Source organism: Dama dama, chromosome 1 (genome assembly GCF_033118175.1).
Source record: "Dama dama isolate Ldn47 chromosome 1, ASM3311817v1, whole genome shotgun sequence".
NCBI lineage: Eukaryota > Metazoa > Chordata > Mammalia > Artiodactyla > Cervidae > Dama > Dama dama.
Window position 1 is genome coordinate 44,041,097 of NC_083681.1, and position 27,394 is coordinate 44,068,490.

The window sequence follows — 27,394 nt, forward strand, 5'->3', positions numbered from 1 at the left end:
AGATAGATGCACAAATAAATGATAGATGCTGTGCTCCCTACCCGGGTCCACGGGCAGGCAGAATGCTGCCGAAACCCAGAGGAAGAGGCGTCTTAGCTGGGGAGTGAGGGAACCCTCCTCAGAGAGGGAGGTGCTGAGCTAAATTTAGGAGAGCAGGAAGCACATAGCCAAGTGGGAAAAGGGGATAAGAGGAGAGAGTACTTCAGCCTGAAGGTTTTACACATACACACCCACATATTACATTCATAATATATACATACATCCATATATGGTAGAGTCACTTCAGATGAGAATTAACAGCAAAGTTAAATCTCTGTTCTTAGGGCAAAAATAAAAAGGAGAATCAATTTGAAAAGCACAGGGTAAGGATGAGATAGTAAGTTTAAATCTGTTGTGCCTGGTACAGTTCTTGTATTTAATATACCTTTTTATTTAAAAAAATATACAAGCCATATATTTCTGTTATTCAACCAAAGAAAAATTTTTTTAAAAGTCTGGAGGAGAAATTGACTATATCTGTCATCATGTTAGACCCTGTGCTGGTCCTCTATATGGTACCTTCCAGAGGGATTTTCAAGGATAATTTGGCTGAAAATGGCTTGTGTTATTTGCTGACCTGAGAACTGCCTACATGAGATGTTGACTCCACTGTATACATTGCTAAAGGCTTGCTCTCACACCAGCAGTGGTTTGCGGGCCAGCTTTCAGAAACCTCTGTGCTCAGCCATTGGGTATTTAGCTGGTTGAGAAGTCTGGGCCAGAGACAGAGATTGGGGCGTTACCATGGTAGCAATGGTAGATACGGTGATGGTTTCAGTATGGGGCTCCCAGAAAATGCGGAGTGAGAAAGAGAGTCCTGAAGACAGAACTCTGAGACTGTGGCATTGGAAAGGCAAGTGGAAAAGGGGACCCCTCACAGGAGCTTGAGAAGCAATTGGAAACTAGAAGGGCCTATGTCACCGAGGGCAGGGAGGAGAGGGCCAGTATGAAGTGTTCAGTTGTGACGAAGGCTGCATAGTAACCACGCAGCCGAGGACACTTTTAGTCCTAGACTTGCACCCCAGGGCCCTCGGGGTGTTGTTTATCAAACATGAGAGAAAGGACTGCATCAGCTGAAAGATCCAAGGGTACCCGAAGATGAGGAAGGTGTTAGTGGGCGAGAGGAGGGATTCAGTCAGTGCTGTACTTTTCTCCCTCCCAGGAAGGAACGAGCCTTGCAGAGTGAGAGAATGCAGCTGGGCCAAGCCTCCCTGGTGAAGATGAGGCATAGAGGGTACCATGGGCACAGCATGTCTGAGAAGCTAACTAGCTTTTTGTTTGTGGTTTGGAAATTATGCAGTAGAGGGGAAGGTTATTTGGGAGATGGAAAGGAGCAGGTAACTAACCGAAGGGAAGGTATGTCTTGGAAGTAGCTTCTGGCGGCAAATTGCCCTCCCAGTTCCTCTCAGAAGTGGTGTGATTTGTCTTGAGGGCTCCGGCCCTTCTTGTTTCAACAAACCACCCACCACCAGCTGCTTCCCTGGCCCCTGAACCGCTCTGAGCATCACCCGTCCAGTGTTGAGCCCTTGCTCAGATGCAGGCGTGGTGTGAGACTCTAGAGCGGATGAGGTACTCAGTTCCTGTGGTCATGGCAGACACTTCTCAAAAGTGATATTCTCCAGGGCTTGGAGGCCCAGGTCAAAACCTCAGACCCTGGAGTCCAGCAGCCTGCACGAGTCTTACCTCTGTTGCTTTATCTCCTTGAGCCTCAGGCTGATCCATTTTAAAGTGGCATGATAGCCTAGCAGCAGCATGGTGAAGATGAATGGGTGAACATGTGTAGGGCATCAGACACAGTGTCTGACACATGACATCCTTTTCAGCTGTTATGGTTGTTATTGGTATTAGTTGCAGGTACCCAGGCTGGGGCCTTTCAGACCATGTATCTCTTCACTTGGATGGTAAGTTTGGATCCATCTTGATGCTTTGCTCAGTTGGTGGTTTAGTGAGGAGGACCTCCGGTCTTGGCTGGTGCCCTTGGCCATTCTCTACCAGGGCAGCAGGGGTGTGGTTCAGCCAGAATGACTCATACTCTTGTCATCCACAGAAAATCCTTTGAGTTTGAGGATGCATCCAGTCTCCAGTCCCTGTACCCTTCTTCTCCCACTGAGAACGGTACTGAGAGCCAACCCAAATTTGGATCCAAAAGCACTTTAGAAGAGAATGCCTATGAAGATATCGTGGGTAAGCAGGGGCCGAGCGATGGGCTGGCTTGTCTGTGGTGCTGCAGAAGTGCAGCTGCGGGAAGGCATTCCCAGGTCCCACTTCACTCTCTCTGGGCAGATGTGGCCCGACTTCCGGAACTTCTCAAGGAAAGGGGCATCAGAGAAAGAGGCTTACCAAAAACTGAGCAGCTGGGAGATTAAAGCCTGGCTTTGAATGAATTGGAACCCAAAGGGCTCCTGGGACCACAAAAAGGGGGAACCACACTGTCCCTTTGTTTTTGAAAGTCTCTGGAGTCCAATAGGTGCCCTTTCTTAGCTGTGTATCCTTAGGCAAATCACTTTTAGCTTTTTTGAGACCTTTTCTCTTATGAAACGATGACTTTTTTTAGTTTTAATACTTAGTAAGTTTATATTAAAAAAAGAAGAGTCGCTAATTAGCAAATGATGGAAACATACAATTGAGACTGGCAGAAATACTTGGGGAGGTGGGAGGGAGGTTCAAGAAGAAGGGGACATAGGTATACCTATGGCTGATTCATGCTGATGTTTGGAAATGGTGATGATATTTTTATGGTAACAACAACAATAATAATAGTAGTAACACGCAAGATTACTGTTAGGATTAAATGAGATAAAATAGATATCAAAGTACCTAGTATGATACTTGGTCCTTAATATGTATCTCTCCTACTCTTCCTTTAAAGTAAGTGTGAAAGTGTCTGAGATTTCACTCTGCTTGCAAGTTAGCAAGTCTAGCCTGTTCCAGTTCACAGGTAATGGCAGAGGACAGAGGTGCTTGGATCACAGAGGGCTTTACTACTCAAGCACAATGGGCCTCATGAACTTGATCTTCACACGGGTTCCCCTTGCTGCCCAGTCCCATGGGGCAGTGTGGTGGAGGTCCAGGTAGAGGCTGTATGCTTGGTGGGTCTTTTATGTCCCAGCCGAGGAACCTCAAGCTTAGGAAACCCCGAGCTTTTCAAGGGGCTGCTGGCATACCTGTTCAACCTTTGCCCCATAAGCAGACATTATCCTTATTATTCTGATCAGGAAACAGATCTGCCTCTGCCCTGGAGCGAGACTCTATCCCCCAAGGCTGTTTCCTCTATAAACATCTTTGAAAAGATACTTGGGAACCATTAATTTCTCTTGCTCAGGTTGGAAATGTAGAACACCATGGAGAATTGTCCTCCAGGTACTGGGAGGATATTGTGTTGGCAAACTTACATCTGAGCGTCAACAAAAGGCAAAATAATAATAGCCGAAGCTCAGTCAGTTCATTTCAGTTGCTCAGTTGTATCTGACTCTGCAACCTTGTGGACTGCAGCACGCCAGGCCTCCTTGTCCATCACCAACTCCCGGAGCTTACTCAAACTCATGTCCATCGAGTCGGTGATGCCATCCAACCATCTCATCCTCTGTCATCCCCTTCTCCTCCCACCTTCAATCTTTCCCAGCATCAGGGTCTTTTCCAATGCATCAGTTCTTCACATCAGGTGATCACAGTATTGGAGTTTCAGCTTCAGCATCAGTCCTTCCAATGAATATTCAGGACTGATTTCCTTTAGGATTAACTGGTTGGCTGTCCTTGCTGTCCAAGGGACTCAAGAGTTCTCCAACACCACAGTTCAAAAGCATCAATTCTTCAGTGCTCAGCTTTCTTTATGGTCCAACTCTCACATCCGTACATGACTACTGGAAAACCATAGATTTGACTAGACGGACCTTTGTCAGCAAAGTAATGTCTCTGCTTTTTAATATGCCGTCTAGGTTTGTCATAGCTTTTCTTCCAAGGAGCAAGCGTCTTTTAATTTCATGGCTGCAGTCACCATCTGCAGTGACGTTTAAGCCCAAGAAAATAAAGTCTCTCACTATTTCCATTGTTTCCCCATCTATTTGCCATGAAGTGATGGGACCAGATGCCATGATCTTAGTTTTCTGAGTATTGGGTTTTAAGGCAACTTTTTCACTCTCCTCTTTCACTTTCATCAAGAGGCCCTTTAGTTCTTCTTCACTTTTTCCATAAGGGTGGTGTCATCTGCATATCTGAGGTTATTGATATTTCTCCCAGCAATCTTGATTCCAGCTTGTGCTTCATCCAGCCCAGAATTTCTCATGATGTACTATGCATATAAGTTAAATAGCACAGTGACAATTTACAGCCTTCATGTACTCCCTTCCAGATTTGGAACCAGTCTGTTGTTCCATGTACAGTTCTGACTATTGCTTCTTGATGCTTCTAACTGCTGCATATAGATTTCTCAGGAGGCAGGTCAGGTGGTCTGGTATTCCTCTCTCTTTAAGAATTTTCCACAGTTTGTTGTACTCCACACAGTCAAAGGCTTTGGCATAGTCAATAAAGCAGAAGTAGATGTTTTTCTGAAACTCTCTCACTTTTTCAATGATCCAACGGATGTTGGCAATTTGATCTCTGGTTCCTCTGCCTTTTCTAAATCCAGCTTGAACATCTGGAAGTTCATGGTTCATGTACTGTTGAAGCCTGGCTTGGAGAATTTTGAGCATTATTTTGCTAACGTGTGAGATGAGTGCAATTGTGCAGTAGTTTGAGCATTCTTTGGCATTGCCTTTCTCTGGGATTGGAATGAAAACTGACCTTTTCCAGTCCTGTAGCCACTGCTGAGTTTTCCAAATTTGCTGGTATATTGTGCAGTAATATGTGCACACTTTCACAGCATCATCTTTTAGGATTTGAAATAGCTCAACTGAAATTCCATCACCTCCACTAACTTTGTTTGTAGTGATGCTTCCTAAGGCCCACTTGACTTTGCACTCCAGGATGTCTGGCTCTAGGTGAGTGATCACACCATCGTAATTATCTGGGTTGTAAAGATCTTTTTTGTATAGTTCTTCTGTGTATTCTTACCACTTCTTCTTAATATCTCCTGCTTCTGTCATACCATTTCTGTCCTTTATTGTGCCCATCTTTGCATGAAATGTTCCCTTGGTATCTCTAATTTTCTTGAAGAGATCTCTAGTCTTTCCCATTCTATTGTTTTCCTCTATTTCTTTGCATTGATCACTGAGGAAGGCTTTCTTATCTCTCCTTGCTATTCTTTGGAACTCTACATTCAAATGGGTATATCTTTCCTTTTCTCCTTTGCTTTTAGCTTCTCTTCTTTTCACAGCTATTTGTAAGGCCTCCTCAGACAACTATTTTGCCTTTTTGCATTTTTTTTTCTTGGGGATGGTCTTGATCACTGCCTCTTTTACAGTGTCACGAACCTCCATCCATAGTTCTTCAGGCACTCTGTCTATCAGATCAAATCCCTTGAATCTATTTGTCACTTCCACTGTATAATCATAGGGGATTTGATTTAGGTCATACCTGAATAGTCCAGTGATTTTCTCTACTTTCTTCAATTTAAGTCTGAATTTGGCAATAAGAAGTTCATGATCTGAGGCCACAGTCAGCTTCTGGTCTTGTTTTTGCTAACTCTATAGAGCTTCTCCATCTTTGACTGCAAAGAATATAATCAATCTGATTTCAGTATTGACCATCTGGTGATGTCCATGTGTAGAGTCTTCTCTTGTGTTGTTGGAAGAGGGTGTTTGCTATGATCAGTGTGTTCCCTTGGCAGAACTCTGTTAGCCTTTGACCTGCTTTGTTTTGTACTCCAAGGCCAAATTTGCCTATTACTCCCGGTGTTTCTTGACTTCCTACTTTTTGCATTCCAGTCCCCTATAATGAAAAAGACATCTTTTTTTGGTGTTATTTCTAGAAGGTCTTATAGGTCTTCATAGAACCATTCAACTTCAGCTTCTTCAGCATTACTGGTCAAGGCATAGACTTGGATTACTGTGATACTGAATGGTTTGCCTTGGAAATGAACAGAGATCATTCTTTTGTTTTTGAGATTTCATCCAAGTACTGCATTTCAGACTCTTTTGTTGACTATGATGGCTACTCCATTTCTTCTAAGGGATTCTTGCCCACAGTAGTAGATATAATGGTCATCTGAGTTAAATTCACCCATTCCAGTCCATTTTAGTTCCCTGATTCCTAAAATGTCGATGTTCACTCTTGCCATCTCCTGTTTGATCACTTCCAATTTGCCTTAATTCATCGACCTAACATTCCAGGTTTCTATGCAACATTAGTTGAGGCTAGGTTAAGTTTATTTTTGGGTTTTACCTTAATTCTGGCCAAATTCCCTTCAGCGGGAGTTTCTCTTTTGTTCAAGTGAAGTGTGTGTCTCAGCACAGGTCCCCGAGGAGAAGTCTGCATCCATGCACTTGACTGCTCCTGCCCTCCTCTCTGTCTCATCTCTGCCTTGGGCCTTGGGGCTGAAGAGCATAGAGTCCTAATGAGTGTATTCATGTGTTCGTGCTAAGTCACTTCAGTCATGTGTGACTCTTTTTGACCGCATAGATTCTAGCCCACCAGGCTCCTATGTCCATGGGATTCTCCAGACAAGAATACTAGAGTGGGTAGACATTCCCTTCTCCTGGGATCAAACCCAGGTCTCCTGCATTGCAGGTATATTCTTTACCTTCTGAGCCACATACATAGTTTCCCCAATTACCTGTGATAATGATCTACCAGAGTGGTACAGTTGTTACAATTGATGAACCAAAATATCATTATCATCCAAAGTTCATAGTTTACGTTAGGTTTCACTCTTGGTGTTACACATTATATGTGTGTGCTAAGTCGTTTCAGTCATGTCTGACTCTTTGCAACCCTATATACTACAGCTCTCCAGGCTCCTGTCCATGGGATTCTCTAGACAAGAATGCTGGAGTCGGTTGCATGCCCTCTTCTGGGGATCTTCCCCACCCGGGGATTGAACCCATGTGTCTTAGGTCTCCTGCATTGGCAGACTAGTTCTTTACCACTAGCGCCACCTCGGAAGCCCAATGAGTGTGTTACAGAGAGGAATGGCCCTAGTGGAGAGCCCTCCAGATAAGACTATGGGATCCTGGGAAGAGAGAGTCATCTAATCCCCTGTTTGTTCTGAGTCGTCAGGTTCCTCCTTTTCTCTTTACAGCCTGGCTGCTCCAGCGTTTCTGGGGAGCCAGCAGCAGTGCTCGGACCCACACAGGCACTGCTCTCCCAGGGTTGGGGTGTATCGGATGTGGCCGCCTGAGGCTCAGTCCTATCTGAAAGTCTGTGGGAGCGAGATTCCCCAGAACAGCAAAAGGGCTTGGGGAAGGAGGCCTCTTTGGTTACCACCGGGGAGAAACTTTGTATGCATGGCCACCCAGAGCCGAGCTCAGTCAGGAGCTATGGGGGACAGAGGCACAGCCCCATCTTCCTCCCCACCCCAGAGCAGGGTGCATTCCTGTTTCCTCTGTTCTGAGAGAAATTCTCACGTGTCATTGCTGCTTGGGGCCCTGGAAGCAGCCAGGGTGGCTGCCGTGGTGGGCAGGGCAGGCTCCAGCTTTCAGCTGTCCCCCTCAGGACCCAGGTGCTGCCGGCACTGGGGCCTCAGCACTCTCTTCTGTGAGAAGTTTCTGCAGCCCTTCTGTGCTGCCCAGAGACCTCACCAGGGAATGCTCTTGCATCAGCTGAACTGGAATAAGAGAAAAGGGTGCTCCAACCATTTCTCCCTGTCCAGAGCTCCACAATCACAGGGTTCTGTTTGAGGTTATTTGGGGGCTGTGCATGTAGTGTTGGGGGGTCGGGCATGGCAGGAGGTGAGAATTTTGGAGGCACTGTTCTGGGCAACAGAACTGTTCTCATGGCCTCCTTAGGTTAGAAGTTAGAAGAGGTAGAGGGAGGCAAGTGTGTCTGGGCCTTGGCCTCCTTACTCGGTGGAGGGGACTTCCTGCCACTTTGAGGTGTTGCGTGAGAAGGCAAGAAAATAGCAGAGCAGCTTGGATGCCTCTTAGATGGATGAGCTAGAAGCTGGACTAAGGGCTGGGCTGAGGTGAGGCTGGAGTGGGGGCGTATTCCCTAGCTGCTGAGCTTGCTTCCGGATCTTTGGAGTGCTGTGTAGAGAGGAGGGGGTAAGGGGGGTGGGGAGGGGATGGCAGGGAGGGCCCCCTGGGGGTTCTGGCTGCCCTGGTGCAGTGTGGGTCGGGTGAATTTCCAAATCTCTGGTTGTTCAGTGCCCTGGCCGCGTTTTCCTCCTTTCTGTCACCACAGTAGCCCCTGAACTTCTAGACCTGCCCAGGGAGGCCAGAGGGAAATTCAAGGGAGGATGTCTCTTTGTCTCAGATTCTGGTTGACTTATCCTTTCTCCTTCCCTGGAGACAGTCCAAGAATTTGGACCCCCCTGGAGGCTTTCGAAGGGGGCCCTCGTTGCTGAACTTTGAGAGTCACTTTCACTTTTGCCTCGGACTGACCAGAGCCTGACTTCCCGGGAGCCTTCTTTCTCTTCTTGGCCCAGCCTGGGCGCGGTGAGGCTGAGGGTGCTCTGGTTTGGATTATCCAGTTTGTGCCGCCTCCCTTGCTCGAGGACAGACAGAGCTTTGTTTTGGGTGTGTGATAATGGGGCTGTGGTCGGGAGGTGGGAGGTGGGCAGAGAGCACCCACGCTGAGTCTTTATCTTGGGGGCCATCCCATTGGTCTGGAGTTCCTGATCTATAAGAGGCCAAGTGCCAGTTGGCCCAGAGACTAACGCGTTTTCTCTGTGAGCCCTGGACTTGAACACAGGGCTCTGGGGAGTATGCTAGCCTCCTGTCTATACCCGGCATGATGCCTTGGGAACTGGAGTGGGATACTACAAACCAGGCTGACATTGACCCTGCTGATTTGCAACAGAGTGGTCCCGAAATAAAGTTAGACTGCTGTGTTGCTTCTGGGGGCTGTTCCTTCTCGCCTGTCCAATTTGACATCTGCCTCTGGAAGATGCTGCTGTCCCACAAAGCCTTATAATCGTTGGCATTCTGAGCCTGACACTCAAAAATGCACCCAAGGAAGCAGCTTGTTAGAGAGTTATGTGGAGTGGCCTCGGCGCCTGACCAGGGAGCCCGGGCTGCATTCCTGCAGAGATTCCCACTCCCATCAGCTTGCTGGGGCTGAGGGAGCGTTTCCAGGAACTTGAGTGGGGTGGGAGCTGGGGACAGAGCCAGTCAGCCTTTCTGCAAAGCTTTTTGAGCGTCCGCTCTTTTGGCCTTTTTCTCTCATGCGTCCCAAGGCTGGGGGACAGTGAGGATCAGAGGCACCTAATAGCGTAGAGGCTGCCGCCCAGAGGTGTCATCCAAGGAGCAGTGCCCGGGCAGTTGGGAAATGGTGTCCAGCCTTGGAGTGTGGGGAATGGCTGGCCCCTGAGAGCTCCCCATCTGTGCTGTGCTGTGCATTCCCGGGGAGCCGGGCCCTTCATCTGGACCTCTCTCTTCTGTGCAAGGGAGGGGAAGAGGCCAAGAACCAGGAGAAACAGCTGGCTGGACACAGGAGAAGGTTGGGGAGGGAAGCTGCAGACCTAGGGCCCTCGCCATGGGTGTGGTCTGGGAAGCTTACAATTTGGAGAAATTCTCAGGGTGTTGACAAAGACACCCCTTCTCTAACTGGTTCTTCCACTTGTATGTGTGTTGGGGGCTGGAGTGTTTGGTATCCGTGGTTAATGACCACAGGAGACGTGGGGAGGCATGGGGGCAGGGCTCAGTGGGACTGGGTGCTTCCTTCAAGAGGATCCCCATGACAGGTTTGGGCTCTGACCAAGCCCCTTATTAAAAAAAAGTGCAAAGCAGAAATTCTTGGCGATGCCCCTGTCCTTTGTCTCATCAGCAAAGCTGGAAAGGGTGAGACCTCTGGCTTCCGCAGCTGGGCTTGATGAGATGGGGCTGCTCTGGGCCAGGCCTCGGGAAGGAGGACCTACCTCTTCTCCCTCTCCCAGGGCGGCCTGGAGCACCCTGGAGGGGGCTGTGTGGGCAAGAGTGCGGGTGAAGGTCTTCAGGCCTGCCAGGCTTCCCGCCTCCCATCCAGGCCCTGCAGAGTCTTCTTCAGGTTTCTCCACTCAGCTCCAGCTTCTTCAGTCTCGCTGTGGCTCTGTCCCGGAGGACAGAGGAGGCTCTGAGCCGGATCCCCCAGCCCTCCTGGTCTCCCAGCTCTGAGCCATTGCTTTGGGACTGACTGGCTCTAGGCCTTGGGTACTGCTTGGTCTCTGTACATCCCCATGCCCTCATCACCCTTACTATCTAGACAGATGGCTGGGTGGGTTTCTGTGTGGCAGCTCCAGGAGGGTTGTCAGAACAGTCCAGAAAATGGGGTGTCAGAGGTGAACGGGGCTGTGAAGGGCTCAAGCTAAGGGGAGGCAGGGCTTGGGCCAGGGCCAACCCTCATTTCCTGGAGAAATGATTAGTGGCCTGGTTATATCTGAGAGGCTTTTGAATGTTGCTGGAGAAGAAAGAGGCTGTTTCTTTCTGTTAGGCTGGGCAGGCAGGAGGAGCAGGCATTTGAAGCTTTCCTGAAGTGTAGTTTCCAGAACATACCAGGCTTGAGACCCTGGTGTTCCCAACTGTTCTCAGTTCCCGGATGATCACTGATATGCATCTGTGATTGTCTCCGGCCTCCGTCTCCTACTTCTATTTCTTAGAGCTTTGGCTTTTGCATTGATGTTCAAAGGGAAAAGAAGGAAGGGAGAGAAGAGGGGTGAAGGAGGGAGGAAAAGAGAGTTTGCCTCAGGACTCACATCATGGCGCTCAGAAGCCATTAGGAAGTTTAGGGACATCTGTCTAAAACAGTGGTTCTTAATGGGGCAAGCATGGGTGGGGGTATAGTTTCATCCATCCATACATATCTACCCATCCATCCATCCACTTTTCCTTTGTTCCTCCTTTTCTCCTTCCTTCCTTCTTTTCTTCCATCCATCATCCGTCCGACTTTTCTTCCATCCACCATCTGTCCGACTCATCGTCCATTTATCCATCTATCTGCCCAGGAGACATTTGACAGTGTCTGGAGACATTTTTAGTTGTTTGGTTGAGGGGATACTACTGTCCTCTGTCTAGTGGATGGAGGCCAGGGTTGTTACTGAACATCCTACAAATGCACAGTGCAGTCCACCACAACAAGAATTATCCAGCCCCAACTGTCAATAGTTTGGAGCAACTCTGATCTAAAGCAGTTGAGACAGGGTCATCCTATAGGCTGGGGGAAGATGATAAGGACTCTGACTGGTCATCCAGCCCAAAGCAGTTTAGATTCGATGAGCCTGGAATACATGTTCTCCCTGCCCCCATCTGCGCTGTCCTGTCTCACAGGATAAGGAAGATTGTGTCCTGACTCAACAATCTTTGGTCCCCCAGCCTCACCACTGCAGGACCTATGTTGGCGAGGCACCAGGAAATACAGAGTCTATCCTGATTCCTCCCTGAGTGCCCGCGATGGGGTGGGCTATAGAAAACATGCAAGGGATGTCACATTTCATATTTGGCTTCTTGAGGCAGGGCTGCTGGGTCAGCTCTGCTTAGTCAGGGCTCTGGAATGGAGAGAAGTCATTTTCATGGCATGACTGTGTTACAGGAAAATGTCTGTGCAGTTGCTGGGGACTCTGCCTGGTGTTGAGAATCACTTAATCCAGTCCCAAATTCTTCCTTGACCCGTCTTTGACTCATTCGTTTACAGAGATCTGTACGGCTCCCATGGCAGTCTAATTAGCCGTGACTGAAATCCCCCCTTCACAGCCCCCCCCTGCCCCCACACCTCGGCAAAGACATTTCCTAAATTCATGGTGGTTTCTCATGATAGTGATAAAAATGAGCTCTGGTGGAGGTCTTGGTTTTGGCAATTGAAAACCCTGAAGGCATAGAGGATTTGGTATCTCTTCTGTGTCCTGTGCAAGGAAAGTTCACACTCCCAGGGGCCTTGTGTTGAGTCTGTCGCTTTTTCTTCTGTCTGCTCCCTGAGAAGTGGGACCTGAACTCCTCTATGGTGGGAGGCACAGGCGGGTGTCTGTGGGCCCCAGTGGTCCCCCAGGCTCATCCTGCTGCTTGGACAGAGAAGACGGGGTGAGCCCTGCCCTTCCGGTGTGCACCTGCAGCAAGACCGTATTCTGGTCACTGGCACCTACATCCCAAGTAGTGGTGTTGGTATAGAGCGGAGGCTGGGGGAAGACAAGACAAAGGGGAGTGGAGGGCTGTATTCACTCACAGTCCCTGTGACCCTTGTCACCACTGTGATTCTGCCACATAACTGAGCCAGGACTCACCTTGCTCATGATATTACTGCTTTTTAGAGAAGTCCAGGTGTATGTCGGCAGGAGGATAGGGCTTGTAGGAAGGGGTTGTTCTTCAAGGGCAGGAACAGATGGCGCTTTTTGGACTTTCTGTGATTTCCTGGTAGTGCCCAGGGGGTTGGAAATGAGTCCTGAGAAGAGAAGCAAGAATCCCCCCAGTCCCACCCCTCCAGCCCAAACTCCCTTCAGGCCTTTAACATCTTCCTGTGTCCCAGCAGAAGAGTTTATCACAAAAGGGGATTGATGACCATTGTCTTTGTCTTTTTGCTGAGGTCCGTGGTGGAGGAAGTGGAGTGACGCTATAGTCAGAGCAGTTCATTGAACAAGTAATACTGAGCGCTCACTGCTTGCTAATCACTGCTCTGGTGCAGTTACCTCAGTGGACCAGACGAAAGCCATGTCCTGAGAGAGCTGTTGCTCAGCGAGCTGGTGAGACGCAGGTCTGGTGCAGCCTGGTGCTGCCCGGCTCCCTAGAGTTCGCAGAGTCCTCCACACCCACGCCCAGAGGTGGTCCTCAGGGAACAGGGGGTGAAGAGACAGCTGCATGACCTCTGAAAGCCTTTCCTGCCTTGAACTGTATATCTCCGGGGCTTTCGCAGAGGACGGACTGGAGCCAAGAAAAGACGCCTGCTGTTGGCTTTGTCCTCTGGCTGGGCACAGGCACGGGTGGCTGAGCCAGTCTTGTGCAATCTTTGAATTTATAAAGCAGAGGCCAGACAAGGCTGAGCTGAATTGGGGAGGGGGGGGGGTGGTTCGGCTTCTGGACTCGGAACCAGGCTCTGTTTGTAGCCTTCCCACTGCAGACGGGCAGCTGTGTGACTCATGAGCTGAAGGGCCAGGCAGAAGCCACTGTCTTTGGTTCACAGGAATTCTGCTTGTTTATTTGTGTGTGTGTGTGTGTGTGTGTGTATATTTCCTTCTTTCCTTCTCTAACTTTTCCTCCTCTGCAGGAGATCTGCCCAAGGAGAATCCGTATGAGGATGTGGACTTAAAGAGCCGAAGAGCCGGACGAAAACCCCAGCAGCTGTCCGAGAACTCCTTGGACTCTTTGCACAGGATGTGGAGTCCTCAGGACAGGAAGTACAACAACCCACCCACTCAGGTAACGGCAGCCCTGACGCGCGCCGGTAAGGTCAGCTCGAGGCCACGGCCAGCTTCTGCTCAGGCTGTTTCCCTCACTAGTGCTTGGCAGAGGTGACGTCAGGGAAGAGCTCTGTGTTCAGGGACCTCTGCCATGTCCACATCCTTGTGGACAGTCAAGATGTGCTCTTAGGGGGCACCCAGTCCCCCCTTCTTCCCTTTACTAGAACTCTAAGCTGTGAAACCAAGATAGGAGCCCCTGTAGTCTCCTGTCTAATCTTGATTTCTCCTCTCCTTCCTGGAAGCAGGAAGACAGGGCCTGGGTTGGCGTCTTAAGATTCTGCAGAACTGATCTTAGCCCTGGCATCTAGGGGCCAGGGATAGGCCCAGGAACCGGATTTGGAGAGCCACATAGGTATCTCTAGGACCTGGATGCACTCCCATTGGATAAATGGCTGAATGGATGCATCTCTGAGGAATGGACTGATGGAGGCAGAATGGGGAGAAAGGTGAAGAGGCGAAGGAGTTCTGAGGCTATAGCTTGTTCTGGCTTTGTCCATGATGGAGGATGGAGATCATATCTTGGACCTACCAAAGCAATGCTGATTCTCCTAGAGATTTTAGAACACTGGCCAGAGAATATAAAAATCATTTCTTCTGGCCTTGGAGTGACATGATTGTTTGTATAAAAGGTTTATCTTTCTAATGTGCTCTGTTCAAACAAACGTCCACTGAATGTGTGTTTCCCGACTGATTGGGTAGGAAGAGGAAATTGGGGGAGGGGGAGGAAGGAGGACTTGCTGAAGAGTGATGAGCGGCAATGCCAGATGCAGGTGGCAGGTGGAGGGCATGCCAGATGGGCAGAGCTGCTCCCTTTTTAGCAAGCAGTGATTCCACTCAGAGTAAGGTGCCCTGTGGCGAAGGGTGTCAGTCTAGATGGAGCGAGGCAGAACACAGATCTGAGCCACACCCAGTAATGAGCAGAGTCAGCCTTGTCCCAGAGCTCAGACGGCGCCCACAGCATTCTCACTTGGCCTTGTTTTCCCACTCAGATGACAGCCCAGTTTTCTTTGTCTCTGCTTTCTTTTTTTCTGGCAGAAGTCAAGCTTCCTTTGTGGAAGCAAGTATCTAATCTTGCCCTGACCTGCTGATTAGCAGCTGAGGTCTTAGAAGAGGAAACCCTGGTCAATGGAAATTCCAGGTGGGGTTTGGGGGAAGTCAGGGAGGCCAGCCTGTGGCTTCTGTGTCCAGCTCCCAGCAGACAGGTGCCGGCCACGGCATCCATGCTGAGGCCCTCTCCCCTGTCCCCCGCCCCGCGCCAGCTCTCCCTGAAACCCGGCAGTCAGTCCCTGCGCAGTGGGAACTGGTCGGAAAGGAAGAGCCACCGGCTGCCACGGTTACCCAAGAGGCACAGCCATGACGACATGCTCCTGCTGGCTCAGCTGAGCCTGCCGTCTTCGCCTTCCAGCCTCAACGAGGACAGCCTCAGCACCACCAGCGAGCTGCTGTCCAGCCGCCGGGCCCGTCGCGTTCCCAAGGTAGCCCCTGCAGGTGGAGCCGGCCAGGACTGGGCGGGTGGGCGGGCAGGCCGGCCATGGCTCTTTTCTCCTTTCCCTCCCTCCCTTTCCTAATCTGCGCCTGCTTCCTTAATTCTCCTTAAATCAATTTTAGGTCCAGGCACTGGCCTTTTCTTTTTTCATCTGGCTAATTCTCTTTTCCTATCGATAAAGATGCACCGAGTGATTAATGCTGCACAGATGTTAGGGGAAAACAGGCTCGCTGGCCCCCAGGGAGTGCTCCACGCCACGGGTTGGATGGAGGCAGTCCTTAGGAGGCTCCCCATTAGTGTGAGCATGGGGTGTGCAAAGGCTCTATGTACACAGAAACATCTCCAGGCTGTGAGGGACCTAGGACTCAAAGGCGGGTCTTCCTTTCTGTACCTCTCTGAGTTGAGAGTTTTCAGGAGTGATTTGCACACACGCAGCCAGCCAGGCCCAGATCCCCAGCCCAGAGCAGCAGGATTTAGCCAAGTGGTATTTTTAGCCTGCAAACAATGCTCGGGTATATTGGGAATTTAGCTCCTTCCTGCCGGGGCCCCAGGTGGTAGCCCAGAGGGGAAAGGTTCAGTCCTTATTCCTGTTATTGCCTCTGAGCAGCTCTTTGTCTCAGATGGTTCAGTGACTCCTGAGACCCAGGAGCTCCCATCCTGTCTGGTTGGATCACAGTTCCTTCCTCTGGGGAGCTGAGTGAGGAGCCTTGTCTTGGGGGCAGGAGACCACTAAGTGGACAAATAGGTAGAGATCTACCAGCTTGCCCTTGGGGCCAGTGCAGCAGAGAGACAAGTACTGGGCCTCCTTGGAGGGAGGGTGGAAGGCTTCTACCAGCAGGGGAACAGATGGCCTGTGTAAATCAGCAGCCTTCTTAGGAGCAGGGGCAGATGGCTTTAGGGTTACCTCACCCTCCCTGCTTTTCTCACCCAGCTTGTCCAAAGAATTAACTCCATCTACAATGCCAAGAGGGGAAAGAAGAGGTTAAAAAAGCTGTCTATGTCCAGCATTGAGACATCATCACTGAGAGGTAGGCCTGGACACCCGAGCTGGCTCAGGTTCCTGGGGCCCTTGGGCATTAGAAGTGGGAAGATGCAAGGATTAGCCTCAGTTTACCCTTCCATGGGCCAACCTGCCTTCTAGGAGGGTAGAGCCCTGCCAAAAAGTGGCCACACAGGAGGGGAGGGCCAAAGAGAGAAGAAAGTCCTGGGAATGGTTAGTTGAGACTCTGGGCTGTGAGGCCTGAATAGGGGGGAGGTGGGTGTGGGAATCTGTGTCCAGCCAAAGGAAAGGCCAGACTTACTGAGCATTGTGGTCTGTTTCCCATTTCCAATCTTGGCCTCCTGGAGGCAGGACCCTTGTGTTCCAGGCCCACAGGCCTCTGCTGGCTCAGCCTCCAGCTTCGGCCCTCAGCTTCCCCCAGATCAGGACTGGATGGATAGGAGTTTGTGTATAGATTAACACCTGCAGGTTGAGCTCTGAGGGACACTGGCCCTGGGCCACGCAGTGCCTGGCCAGGGGCCCATTGGAGCCCAGATGAGGTCCATCCCTCATGAGCCAGGCCCGGGGTGAGGAGGGGAGTAGGGAGGGGTTCGGGGGGGCGGGCACAGAAGATGTTTACTATGGGGCAGCGGCTCAGCCAGCCTGCACTCTGCTCTGACTTTTCCAGATGAGAATAGTGAGAGTGAGAGCGACTCTGACGACAGGTTCAAAGGTGAGACGTGGCTCCAAGAGAGCAGGGACCCCTTCCCAGCCCTGGTGGAAGGGTATCTATTAGCCTTTGCTGTCTCAGTGTCCCAAAGTGGCCCAGTTGGGAGGGGCATTGGCAGGCAGGATACGAGGCCTAGAGCAAGGAGCTCTAGGGAAGTCCATTCCTTCTATCACGGAGCTCAGCCCTGCGAGCTTAAATTCAGACATCTCCCCTTTTCCAGATTTAAGGCTAGTGACCCTGCCCCTACTTTTGTAAGCCATTCATTGTCCATCTAGGTTTGCCTGGTAAGTGTTGTGAGTCTGGAGGGTCAGAGATGGGTTCCAGGTTCCTCTTCTGGTTGTGAGAAATGTACTGAAGTCTGAGGAACCTGGTGCTTGGGAGGCCCTGAGGCGACTCATCTTCCCTCTCCCTAAAGAGGAGAGCTGCCACCTCCCTGGAAAGTTTCTGGGACCTTCACATTCCAGGGGCCTTGGACAAATCTCTCTTCTTTCTCTACGGAGAAACCCTGCTTAGACCTTCCTGGATGATTAAAGTATCAATATTGGGAGCTCCCTCTTTCTGTCGTCCTCAGGCATGTGGGCAGGTGGACTTTGGGCCTTGGGGACAGGGGGAAGGGTCCAAGTCCAAGGTTGCTAGGGGCCCTAGGATGAAGGCTTTGTGGATGTTCAGGGATGTGTGGGTACCTTGATGCCTCCCTGGGTTTGCCTGGCTCAGGCAGTCTTACTGGTCCCACCTTAGCCTCCAGAGGCTCTGGGAGGCCCAGACCAGTAGCTCTCTGTGTCAGGGCAGACAGACGGACAAGTCTCGCCCAGAACTCGGGGGTCAGGCTGTCAGGCTAGGCTCCTACACTTAGAGGTGACCCCCTGGGATGCAACCCTGAGTGTGAGGTGGGCCGGGGGCTGACGCGGGGTCTCGTCCTGATGTGTGGCCCGCCCCCAGCCCACACACAGCGCCTGGTCCACATCCAGTCCATGCTGAAGCGTGCGCCCAGCTACCGGACCCTGGAGCTGGAGCTGCTCGAGTGGCAGGAGCGGGAGCTCTTCGAGTACTTCGTGGTGGTGTCCCTCAAGAAGAAGCCCTCCCGGAACACCTACCTCCCCGAGGTCTCCTACCAGTTTCCCAAGGTGCGGCCCCTCCCTCCGTTCCGCCTGGCCCATCTTGTCCCTGCCATAGCGACCTCCTCACTGCCCCGGCCCTGAGTGTGGCTCCCTGGAGCCAGGAGGGAGGAGAGGTTGTGGGTTTGGGCCAGCGAGTATTCGGAGGATGAGGGCAGAGAGAACACCCCCCAGTGTGGCTAGAATCAGATCCACGTTGTATACAGGACTTTGAGGGTCCTGAGGAAGGGCCCCCCACCATTACTTCTGTCTTCCTTCTCTTTTTCAACCACTTTATTGAGATACAATTTAATCTATTAAATAAGAGATACTATTTAATCTACCTGTTTAAAGCATACCATTCAATAACTTATAGTATATTCACAGTTATCTGACCAATTTTAGACCATTTTCATCGCTCCCCAAAGAAACCTTCTACCCATCAGCGTTCTCTCCCCATTTCCCCCACCTCCCTGAGCTCTTACTGCTCCTTCCCTGCTTATCCCCAGCCAGCCCAGCCGCAGGGCCTCCTTTCACTTCCTGTAACACTCAAGCCCTTTGTTTCTGTCATTGCCAGGAATCTTCTTTTTTCCAGCTCTTCATTTGGCTGCTGGCTCTTTCTCATTCTCTGCTCAAACGGAACCTCCTCCAGGAGATCTTTCTAGATACTTTTAAGTAGCCCCCCGCACCCAGTTGTCTCTGTCGCATCTCCCTGTTTATTTCCTCTGTGGCCCCTCTGAGACCGTGTTGTTGATTGCCTCACTCTGCTGGCCAGAACGCACAGGGACAGGGATGCCATCCACTTTGTGGTCTCTTGGTACCCCAGCATGTGGCACAGTGCCAGGCGCCGCATAGAAAGTGCTGTTTGACATATATTGAATGAATGAATGAATGAATGAATGATGACTCATCCCACACCCAGACCTCTCTGTAAGAATTGTGAGTGGGGTCAAGGCTGCTGAGAAGCACACCAGTTGGTAGAACGCCACCTAGGACTCTCGAGGCTGGGGATGGGGGGTATATTTCTCAGCTACCCCCCACCACCCCCAGCTTCCATGTCTTCTCTGATCTGTTTCTCCCCATATCCCTCTTCCTTGCAGCTGGACCGACCCACCAAGCAGATGCGGGAGGCAGAGGAGAGGCTCAAGGCCATTCCCCAGTTTTGCTTCCCTGATGCCAAGGACTGGCTCCCTGTGTCAGAGTACAGCAGGTGAGGCCCGACCTGGCAGAACCTCCCCCACCCCTGTCATAGCGGGCGGCTGGCTGGGGCCCACTCTAGTCCCAGCCTGCAGCAGCCTGGTCCTTCACCCCCTCCCTGGGATGGCAGCCCCTCTCCTTGGGGGCTGTTTCCTGGGCCCTGTGTACTTGCCTGATGCCAGACTTCTCCCTGTTCCAGCGAGACGTTCTCTTTCATGTTGACTGGGGAAGATGGCAGCAGACGCTTTGGCTACTGCAGGCGCTTACTGGTAAGTAGGGCCATTCAGTCCTCAGGGACTGGGCCACAGAGTTTGTATGTGTATGTGCTCTTCTTTAACTTGAGCTTGTAGAAACTCATGTTCTGCTGCCTTGTATGTTCCCTGAGGCCACTGTCACACACACACACACACACATGTACACACACACACACACACACACACACACACACACAGCACTCCTGGGATGGCAGGACTTAAAGTGGTCACTTTGATTGGGCCCCAGAATCTGAGATAATCTATAATAAGGGAAGAGGTTAGATCACTTTCTACTGGGATATCATATGTTTTTAGCTCTTCTATACTTTTTCTTTCATTCATTTTCTTTGGGCTTTTGAGCTCAGATTGTTGATCCTGGGTTGCAGGATCACATCACCCCGGCAGTGTGTGTGTATGCATCAGACTGGGGTGGAGGACAACATTCCTCACCCCGACCCCTGGCCAACCTGATGTGTGTCCTGCATTTGATCTGGTAGGACTGGAGGCCGAGCAGGGACAGAGCGGTAACTTTCTATGGGATTCTGGGAGAGATGCCTTGAGCTCAAGGGGAAAGGAAGGGTTTTAAAAACATAAGACATGTTGTAGAGAAGCACTACCCCATCCCTCTTCCCATTAGTCCTAGGAAATAGATTGGGGTAAAGAGAGTCCTGTCACATGCTCCCCTGGGGCTCACCAGGGATGTTGTTGGCTTGGGCTATTGACAGTGTTTCAAGGTTCCTGGGCCTTAGTCGGAGAAGGGGCAGCTGAGGGGAAACTTAGGCAAAGGTGGTGTATAGCAGGGACCCCAAATGAAGATTCAGGCTCATTCATTCAGAAACGTGTACCACACACCTACTGAGGGTTAGGCAACATGTTGAAGGTGCATAAAAATGAGTTAGACCTGGATCCTATTTTCAAGGAACTTCAGGTGCTTTAGGGCTTCCCTGGTGCCTCAGACAGTAAAGAATCTGCCTGAGATGCAGGAAGACTGGGTTCGATCCCTGGGTTGGGAAGTTTCCCCTGGAGAAGGAAATGGCAACCCACTCCAGTATTCTGACTGGAGAATTCCATGGACAGAGGAGCCTGGTGGGCTATAGTCCATGAGGTTGCAAATAGTTGGACATGACTGAGCAACTAAGAGTGCTATAGTGGGTTAGGTGCTTTAGTAGAGGAGGTAGGACTTTCAATATAGACGGTTGGACAAGGGGAATGAACTATTATTTGGGATTTGTTTTATGTTCCAGGCATGTCGTTTTCTTTATTCCTCATAATAGTCCATGAGGCATTGTTGTATCTGTTCTGTTGATTAGGAAACTGAGACTCAGATGTGGAATGACTTGCCCAGGGTCATACAGCCAGTGAGGGCTAGAGCCAGGTTGACTCCAAGCTCTAAAACCCCAAGTCTGGAACTCCCAGATGACCCCATGGGGTAGTCCAGGGAGAGGAATACTTGGCTATAGAATGCCTAAGAGTGGGGCCAAAGAAATGTGGAGCGGTACAGAGGCCAGGTGGGGAGCCAGGCGGGTTCATCTGGGCCTGGAGGGGCACGTTCCGAAGGCTGCTTTAGCAGGAGCAGAGATGGAGCAGAGCTGCCTTTGCAGTGGGCCTACCGCCCCCAGGGAAGAGCATGTTTGTCCTGGCGTGCTCAGAGAGGGCCTTGGCTGGGCCCCTGCCAAGGGGGCTGGCACTCACTCGGCATTCCTACAGATTGGACACAATGATTCTAACCCAAATCCCACATACTTGATTTAATCACTTGGGGTTTTAGGGGAGGCGGGGGAGAGGGAAAAAGAGAGGAGTGAGTTTCAGGCCTAATATGGACAAAAACAGATTCTGCCTTCTCTTTAGATCTGTGACGTGTGGCCAGCAGGTTTGGAGACTGAAATAGCCCCATCTGCATTTGCTTAGCGGCCTGCATGAGGGGCCAGCACCTGCTGCTCTGCTCCCTCCCCACCCGGCCTGGCCAGGCCCTCTAGGCCTCCGAGCCAGAAACAGCCACAGAGCTCTGCCAGCCACTGGCTGGAGAAGTCGGCTCCTGTGGACTCCCTCCAGCCTGCACTGGGGGCTCCAGGCCTGGGAAGCTCTTGGCCCACCTCCCCTCCAGCTACCTACCTTTCAGATCCCCCTACGACTCTGTTCTCCTCTACTCCGTACAGGCCTCTGTCCAGTATCTTTGTGTTTCTTTCCTTTCCTTTCTGTCAGAAGGCAGCTTACTTCAGAGGTAACACAACAGAGGTAACACACACAGAGGCAGAAACAGACTCCTGGTTCCATGACCTCTAAATATCTGATCTTGGGTGATGGCTCATTAATTTTGAACCCAGTTTCCTCATCAACAAAATGGGAATAATAATGCCTAGCTAACAAGTTTTTGGAAAGTTCCAAGCCCAGGACTCAGATATGGTAAACATTCAATAAATAGTAGTTTGCTTCCCTTATCTAGTGTCAGTTTGCTTTTCTAGAATGGGGATGATCCAGAAAGGGACAGAAGTGCAACTGAGAAAAGGAATGTGTTGCAGAATGTCCCTGGTGGGGTCAGAAGACCACCTGGCTCATCCCTAAGAATGTATACAAGCCCCTGTCCTGCCCACCAGGCTCCCGGGGACTTGGGGATATAAATCCACAGATCACCCTATAGCCTCTGCCACACCGCTTCGTCTTTGCCAGCTCCCACCAGGGTCCTCTGGGAGGAAGGGCAGAGCCTGTGTAGCACTTGGCAGGAGCCTGGCACCTTGGGCTGGAAGGCTCAGAAGAGGCAGAAGCTGACCCCCAAAGAGTGGCCGCCTTTCCTTTGAGGGCCTGGTTGAGTAGGTGTTCAGAAGAGGCCTGGGGTTCTCTCTGTACAGAAGAGAGATTTTCACTAGAAGAGAGGGGCTTGGTCCTCAGATCCTAAGGAAAAGGAGCCAGGAGTAGTAACCACGCATTCTCTGTGTCTGTCTCCTTGTCCCGGCCCAGCCGAGCGGGAAAGGGCCTCGGTTGCCAGAGGTGTACTGTGTCATCAGCCGCCTTGGCTGCTTCGGCTTGTTTTCCAAGGTAAGAGGGCTCTGGCTGACTTCCTGCCCCCTTCCCCCATCTGACGGCTCCCACAGGAGTATCTACAGGCGGTTTAGATGAGAAAACCACCTGTGTGTGTGTGAGAGAGGGTGAGACAAGGCGAGAACGCAAGGGCAAGTGCAGGCGGGCTGTCCGACTCCCTCCCCGTCCACCAGCTCCTGCACGGCAGCATCTGCTCATGGCACATCCCACTCAGGGCTGTGGGCGAGCCGGGCCCTCGGGGACAGAGACCTTGGGGGAAGCCAAGTGCCCAGGAACTCCACTCTCAAGAGGTGTTTCCTTTGCCCAGCTACTCACTCTTGGGGTCTGAAGCAAGGTATAGTTAGAGAGCACAGCCCTCACAATGGCCAGGGACACTTGGGAAGGGTGGGGTGTGAAGCTCCCGGCTCCTGGCTTTTGGCCCAGACCAGTCAGATGCCAGAGTGCCCTCTTCTCTGCCCAGGAGGTAGGGAAGGGCAGCGCCCTGACCTCCTTCCTCTTTGGGCTGCTGGCGGTGGGCACAGGTGCTCGATGAGGTGGAGCGCCGGCGTGGGATCTCCGCTGCGCTGGTCTATCCGTTCATGAGAAGTCTCATGGAATCACCCTTCCCCGCCCCAGGGAAGACCATCAAAGTGAAGACCTTCCTGCCAGGGGCTGGCAATGAGGTAGGGATTTCTGCTGCCTCCTCTCTCAGGTCGCGGACTGAGGCTGGGATGGGACCTGCGAGCCCACGGCTGTCTCCAGGGTGCGGAACACGGCCCCTTCCTTGCTCGGCACATTTGTACACCTAATCGACAGAGACTTCCCTGTGGCTCAGACAGTAAAGCATCTGCCTACGATGCAGGAGACCCAGGTTCAATCCCTGGGTGGGGAAGATCTCCTGGAGAAGGAAATGGCAACCCACTCCAGTATTCTTGCCTGGAAAAATCACATAGGAGCCTGGTAGGCTACAGTCCATGGGGGTCGCAAAGAGTCGGACATGACTGAGCAACTTCACTTTCACTTTTTCAAAGGATAAGGACTGAGAAAGTGAGTGACAGAACTGTGATTGTCGCTCACCCCTCTGCAACTCCCAGGGCCTTCCCGGACCTGTTTGGACTAAACTGCAGGCCGCCTCTTCTTCACTCATCAGATGTCTGTGGAATATGTGCTGTCTCACAGTCAGGGTTCCTGTGGAACTCGGGGCAGAGTCATACAGTTAAAGAGGGGCACAGATGAGTGCTTGTGGAGTTTGTGGTCAAGTGGAAGAGACCAGTGTTAAATAAATACTTGCCTGTAGAAACAGATATCTCCCCAGAGTGTCAGGTGCCAGGTGACAGGGCAGGAGGGAGAGTGTGTGACAGGACATCTCCTTCAGACTAAGGGCCAGGGGAGGCCTTCTCTGAGGAAGTCACCTTTTCTTAGGGACCCGGGGTGAGTGGAGTCAAGTGGATGAAGTGAGGACAGGGAGACTGAAAGAGAAGGATGTGTGTGGGAAAGGACTATGCCAGGAAGAGGGACAGCACCCAAAGGCAAAAGGTGGGAACATGTGTATGCTTGTCGAGGAACTGGAGAAGCCCAAGATGGTTGAAAAAGGGAGTGAGCAGTGGGAGAGACTGCAGGGCCCAGTCACAGCAGGCCAAATTCAGTGTTTTAGAATGTATCTCAAGCTGGGTTCTAGAATCTGCGATACGATTTTAAAAGCCCAGTCTGGCTGCTATGTCAATAGTGGACTGGGGTGAAAACAGGGAGACCGATTTGGGTATTGTTGCAGTCGTATAGGCAAGAGATGAATGGAGCTTGGATTAAGGTGTGTACGGAAAGATGGAGGAGGAAGATGGGTTTGAGATGTACTTTAGAACCAGGATCAATAGCACTTTGCAGTGGCTGGAAATGGGGAATAGAGTGAGGGAGACTTTAAGGCTGATTCCCAGCTTTCTGGCTTGAGCAGCAGGATAGTCAATGGAGCACCCGAGGGAGGAGCAGGTCTGTGAGGAGCAAGAGTTGATTTTGTGCACATTACCCTTAAGATGCCTGTGAGACTCCCACGAGGAGATGTTTAGTAGCAAAGAGTGTAGACAGGGAGGAGGAGGAAGTCCAGAGGGCCTCCGGCACTTAGAGGTCCTGCAGTAGAGGGGCAGCAGCAGGAGCCAAGGAAGGGGCCTCTGAGGAAGGAAGGAGTGATGAGGTGAGGTCAGGACCAGGTGTGGCGGGCTGCCTTGACAAGACAGAATTCCAGAACCTCAGGTGGTCAAGGAGCCGAGAAGCCCAAGTGGAGAGAGTTGAGAAGTGGATGGGGTTGACAAAGGGGCATGGCCTGCAGAGATAGCTTTCCAGAGGCTTGGCTATGGGGAGGAATGGGCAGTGGTTGAGTGGTAATGTGGAGCCAGTTTGTTGAAGGTGGTCATCTGGGTGCTGGTGGAAATGGCCCAGAGAGGGAGAGAGAGATTAAAACAGCCGCAGAGGGAGGGGACAGTGAGACTGGGGGTGGGCAGTGGGCTCCGTGGGGAGACAGGAGAGAGGGGGTTCTCTCTGGTGTGATGGCAGGGAAGGACCACGGCTTGTAGATCCTGGATTCTCATCTGACGGCTTCAGTTTTCTCCAAATGGGAAAGGAGGTCGTCCTCTGAGAGTGAGTGGTGGGTGCTGGGTTTGAGGAGAGGGAGAAATAAATATATTCGTTGTTGCAAGCAGCGGAGAGAGTCTGACTAGAGAAGCACTGGGTTTGCTGGGAGTGGCGAGTGCTATTCAAGGCCTTCCTTGTGGCATCTGTTCTCCCACCCTCTCTTGGATGGACTTTCTGCTTCATGCAAGTAGCCTGGGGGCAGGACCTCTGACCCTGCCCCGAAGGTCCAACAGCAGTACCTGGGAGTCAGTCTTTCATGACAGGGCCCTGGCCCACTCACAGCCTCCTCTCACATCTGTGAACTCTGCTTCCTTTTGCCTTCTTATCTCCTTGGGCAACCAAGTTAAGCATCCCGTGCTCTGAGCCACTGCCCCTGCCCTGCGCCTGCCCCACCCCAGACGGGATGGTTACCCTTCTTCCCAGCCCTCTCAGCTCCCTGTGTAGATGTAAGTTACACCTTTCCCCTGGCCTGACACCAAGCTCATGGGCTGATTGTTCAGGCTTCTTTAGCCCCACCAGACTATGATCTCCTTGAGGGGCAGGTGAGTGAAAGGAAGCCCAGGTCCTCCAAGCTGCCTGTGTGAATGCTCACTCCCTGGAGAGTCCAGATTCTCGGGTACCAGGCATGGGGCGCCAACTGCATGCAGGCTCTCAGGAGGGAGGCTTAGGGGAGCCTCATTGTGACTTCCTCTGGGGCAGGGCTAGGAGTAGGAGGTGTGCCGAGGCCTCTGGGGTGATGGCGGTGTGGGATTCCTTCAGCCTACATCGCTGACATTTCCAGTGTCCCCTGCATACTGCTAATGCAGAACCTCTGGGACGTCACCATCGGGTGGGAGAGACAGCATGGAAACAGACCTCTGAAAAGAGACACATCCTCGGGGGAACCTGTGCCCCTTGTGCTGCTTCCCCGGGGCCAGAGGGATGACCACTGAGCTCGGAGTTAGGAGGAACAAATGGGATGAGGTGGCTAAAGCCCCTGGGGGAGAGCTCTGACTCCACAGGGCTGAGAGAGGGAATTCGTTTTCCCTCCTGGTTCTCTGGAGGCCTATGTGTCCATGCCGCCCACCTCGCTGAGGAACCAGGGAGGACCAGGCAGGCCCGGGTGAGAGCTGCTTTGGCCTGGCCCGAGCGCCATCAGCTCCCCCTGCTCTCATTACCAGGGTCATCGCCACCCTCCACCCTCATGCCTGCCCCCAGGGAATGCTGTCTGTGCCACATCGCTGACCTTGGGAGTGGTCTTACCGCCCCACTGGAGGGAAGATGGCTAGGTCTGGCCCTGATCAAGAAAGGCCTCTTCCTGGACAGGCTGTGGAATAGCCAGCCATTTCCCAGTGTTTTCCTTGTCCCTGGCACGGGGATGAGACACACTAAAAGAGGCCAGGGCAGAGCCTCTGGAAGGAAACGTTTCCTTGTGGGAAAGGGAGGGGGTGTGGCAACAGGGACACTAGCATTGTCCTTCCAGAGACTGGTGAGCGGTGAGCAGAACCGCATGGGGGAGCCGTGATCCATTGTGGGGGTCCGTCCACATGGGGCTGAGACAAGCAAAAGGTCAGGGAGGTCCATGCAGGGAGACTCCCTCACTCTCCTGGTTTGCAGGAGTGGCCAGCTGTCCTCCTCCCTCCCGCAGAGCCTGGCCACCCGCTTCTCCTGGAGCCTCCGCCTTGTTTGCAGTGAGCCCTCCTGCCCGCAGGCTGAGGACTGTGGAAGCAGAGCTGGGGTCTGAGTGGAAGAGGAGACTGGGTCTTATTGCATAGCGGGCAGTAGAGTGGAGGCCTCGGGAGAGAGACTGGGGAGGGGAGCGAGCTTCAGGTCGCTTTGTGCGGGACCTGGGAGTGGTGCCCAGCTGATCTGCCTGGACCCCCTTCCCCCACCGCTCTCCTGCAGGTGTTGGAGCTGCGGCGGCCCACGGACTCCCGGCTGGAGCATGTGGACTTCGAGTGCCTCTTTACCTGCCTCAGCGTGCGTCAGCTCATCCGCATCTTCGCCTCACTGCTGTTGGAGCGTCGGGTCATTTTTGTGGCAGATAAGCTCAGGTAAGGCCCAGCAGGGGAGGTGGGGAAGTGGGGAAGACATGCCTGCTGATTAGAGCAACGTGTACACGAGCCCTAGGGTATGCCAGCCACTGTGTTAGTAAGTGGAGAGTGTGTGTGGGTGCGACTGCGTGTGTGGTGAGAGAAGGATCAAATGGAGAGCATAGGTTAGCACACCTGGTCAGAGGATGACTGCTTGCGAGTACATGAGGGGGCAGAGTTGAGGGCCTGATGGAGGACTTGGCTGGAGGGAGAAGGACAGACGCTGCTTCTTTTGCAGCAGCCAAGATTGTATAGGTACAAACCTATTTATATAGAGAGAGGTAAGAAAGGAAGGAGACTTCTGGCAGACAGCCACATTTCCCCTGGAGGGGGACGCAAGGCCGTCTCTGTGGGATGCTGCGTTTTAAGAGAGTGATGAACTCTGGGGAGAGCCTCCATGAGAAAGGGATGAGGGCATTGACTAGGGTTAGTATGAGGAGTGCTGAGCCGTCCAGC

General features: G+C 51.9%; 1 protein-coding gene across 5 annotated transcripts in view; it reads left to right on the forward strand.

The window, feature by feature from the left end:
- Positions 1-27,394, forward strand: part of DENND2B (DENN domain containing 2B) — a 163,608-nt gene that overhangs the window by 126,905 nt on the left and 9,309 nt on the right. For 4 of the 5 annotated variants that reach the window (XM_061147966.1, XM_061147973.1, XM_061147963.1 and 1 more), the window contains 11 exons: positions 2,087-2,223; positions 13,297-13,448; positions 14,749-14,964; positions 15,907-16,003; positions 16,643-16,687; positions 17,624-17,808; positions 18,879-18,988; positions 19,175-19,244; positions 22,185-22,262; positions 22,787-22,927; positions 26,751-26,899. In XM_061147966.1, coding sequence (XP_061003949.1) covers positions 2,087-2,223; positions 13,297-13,448; positions 14,749-14,964; positions 15,907-16,003; positions 16,643-16,687; positions 17,624-17,808; positions 18,879-18,988; positions 19,175-19,244; positions 22,185-22,262; positions 22,787-22,927; positions 26,751-26,899 — 1,380 coding nt within the window. The remainder of the gene's footprint in view (positions 1-2,086; positions 2,224-13,296; positions 13,449-14,748; positions 14,965-15,906; positions 16,004-16,642; positions 16,688-17,623; positions 17,809-18,878; positions 18,989-19,174; positions 19,245-22,184; positions 22,263-22,786; positions 22,928-26,750; positions 26,900-27,394) is intronic. The other variant, XM_061147977.1, reaches the window with a different exon arrangement.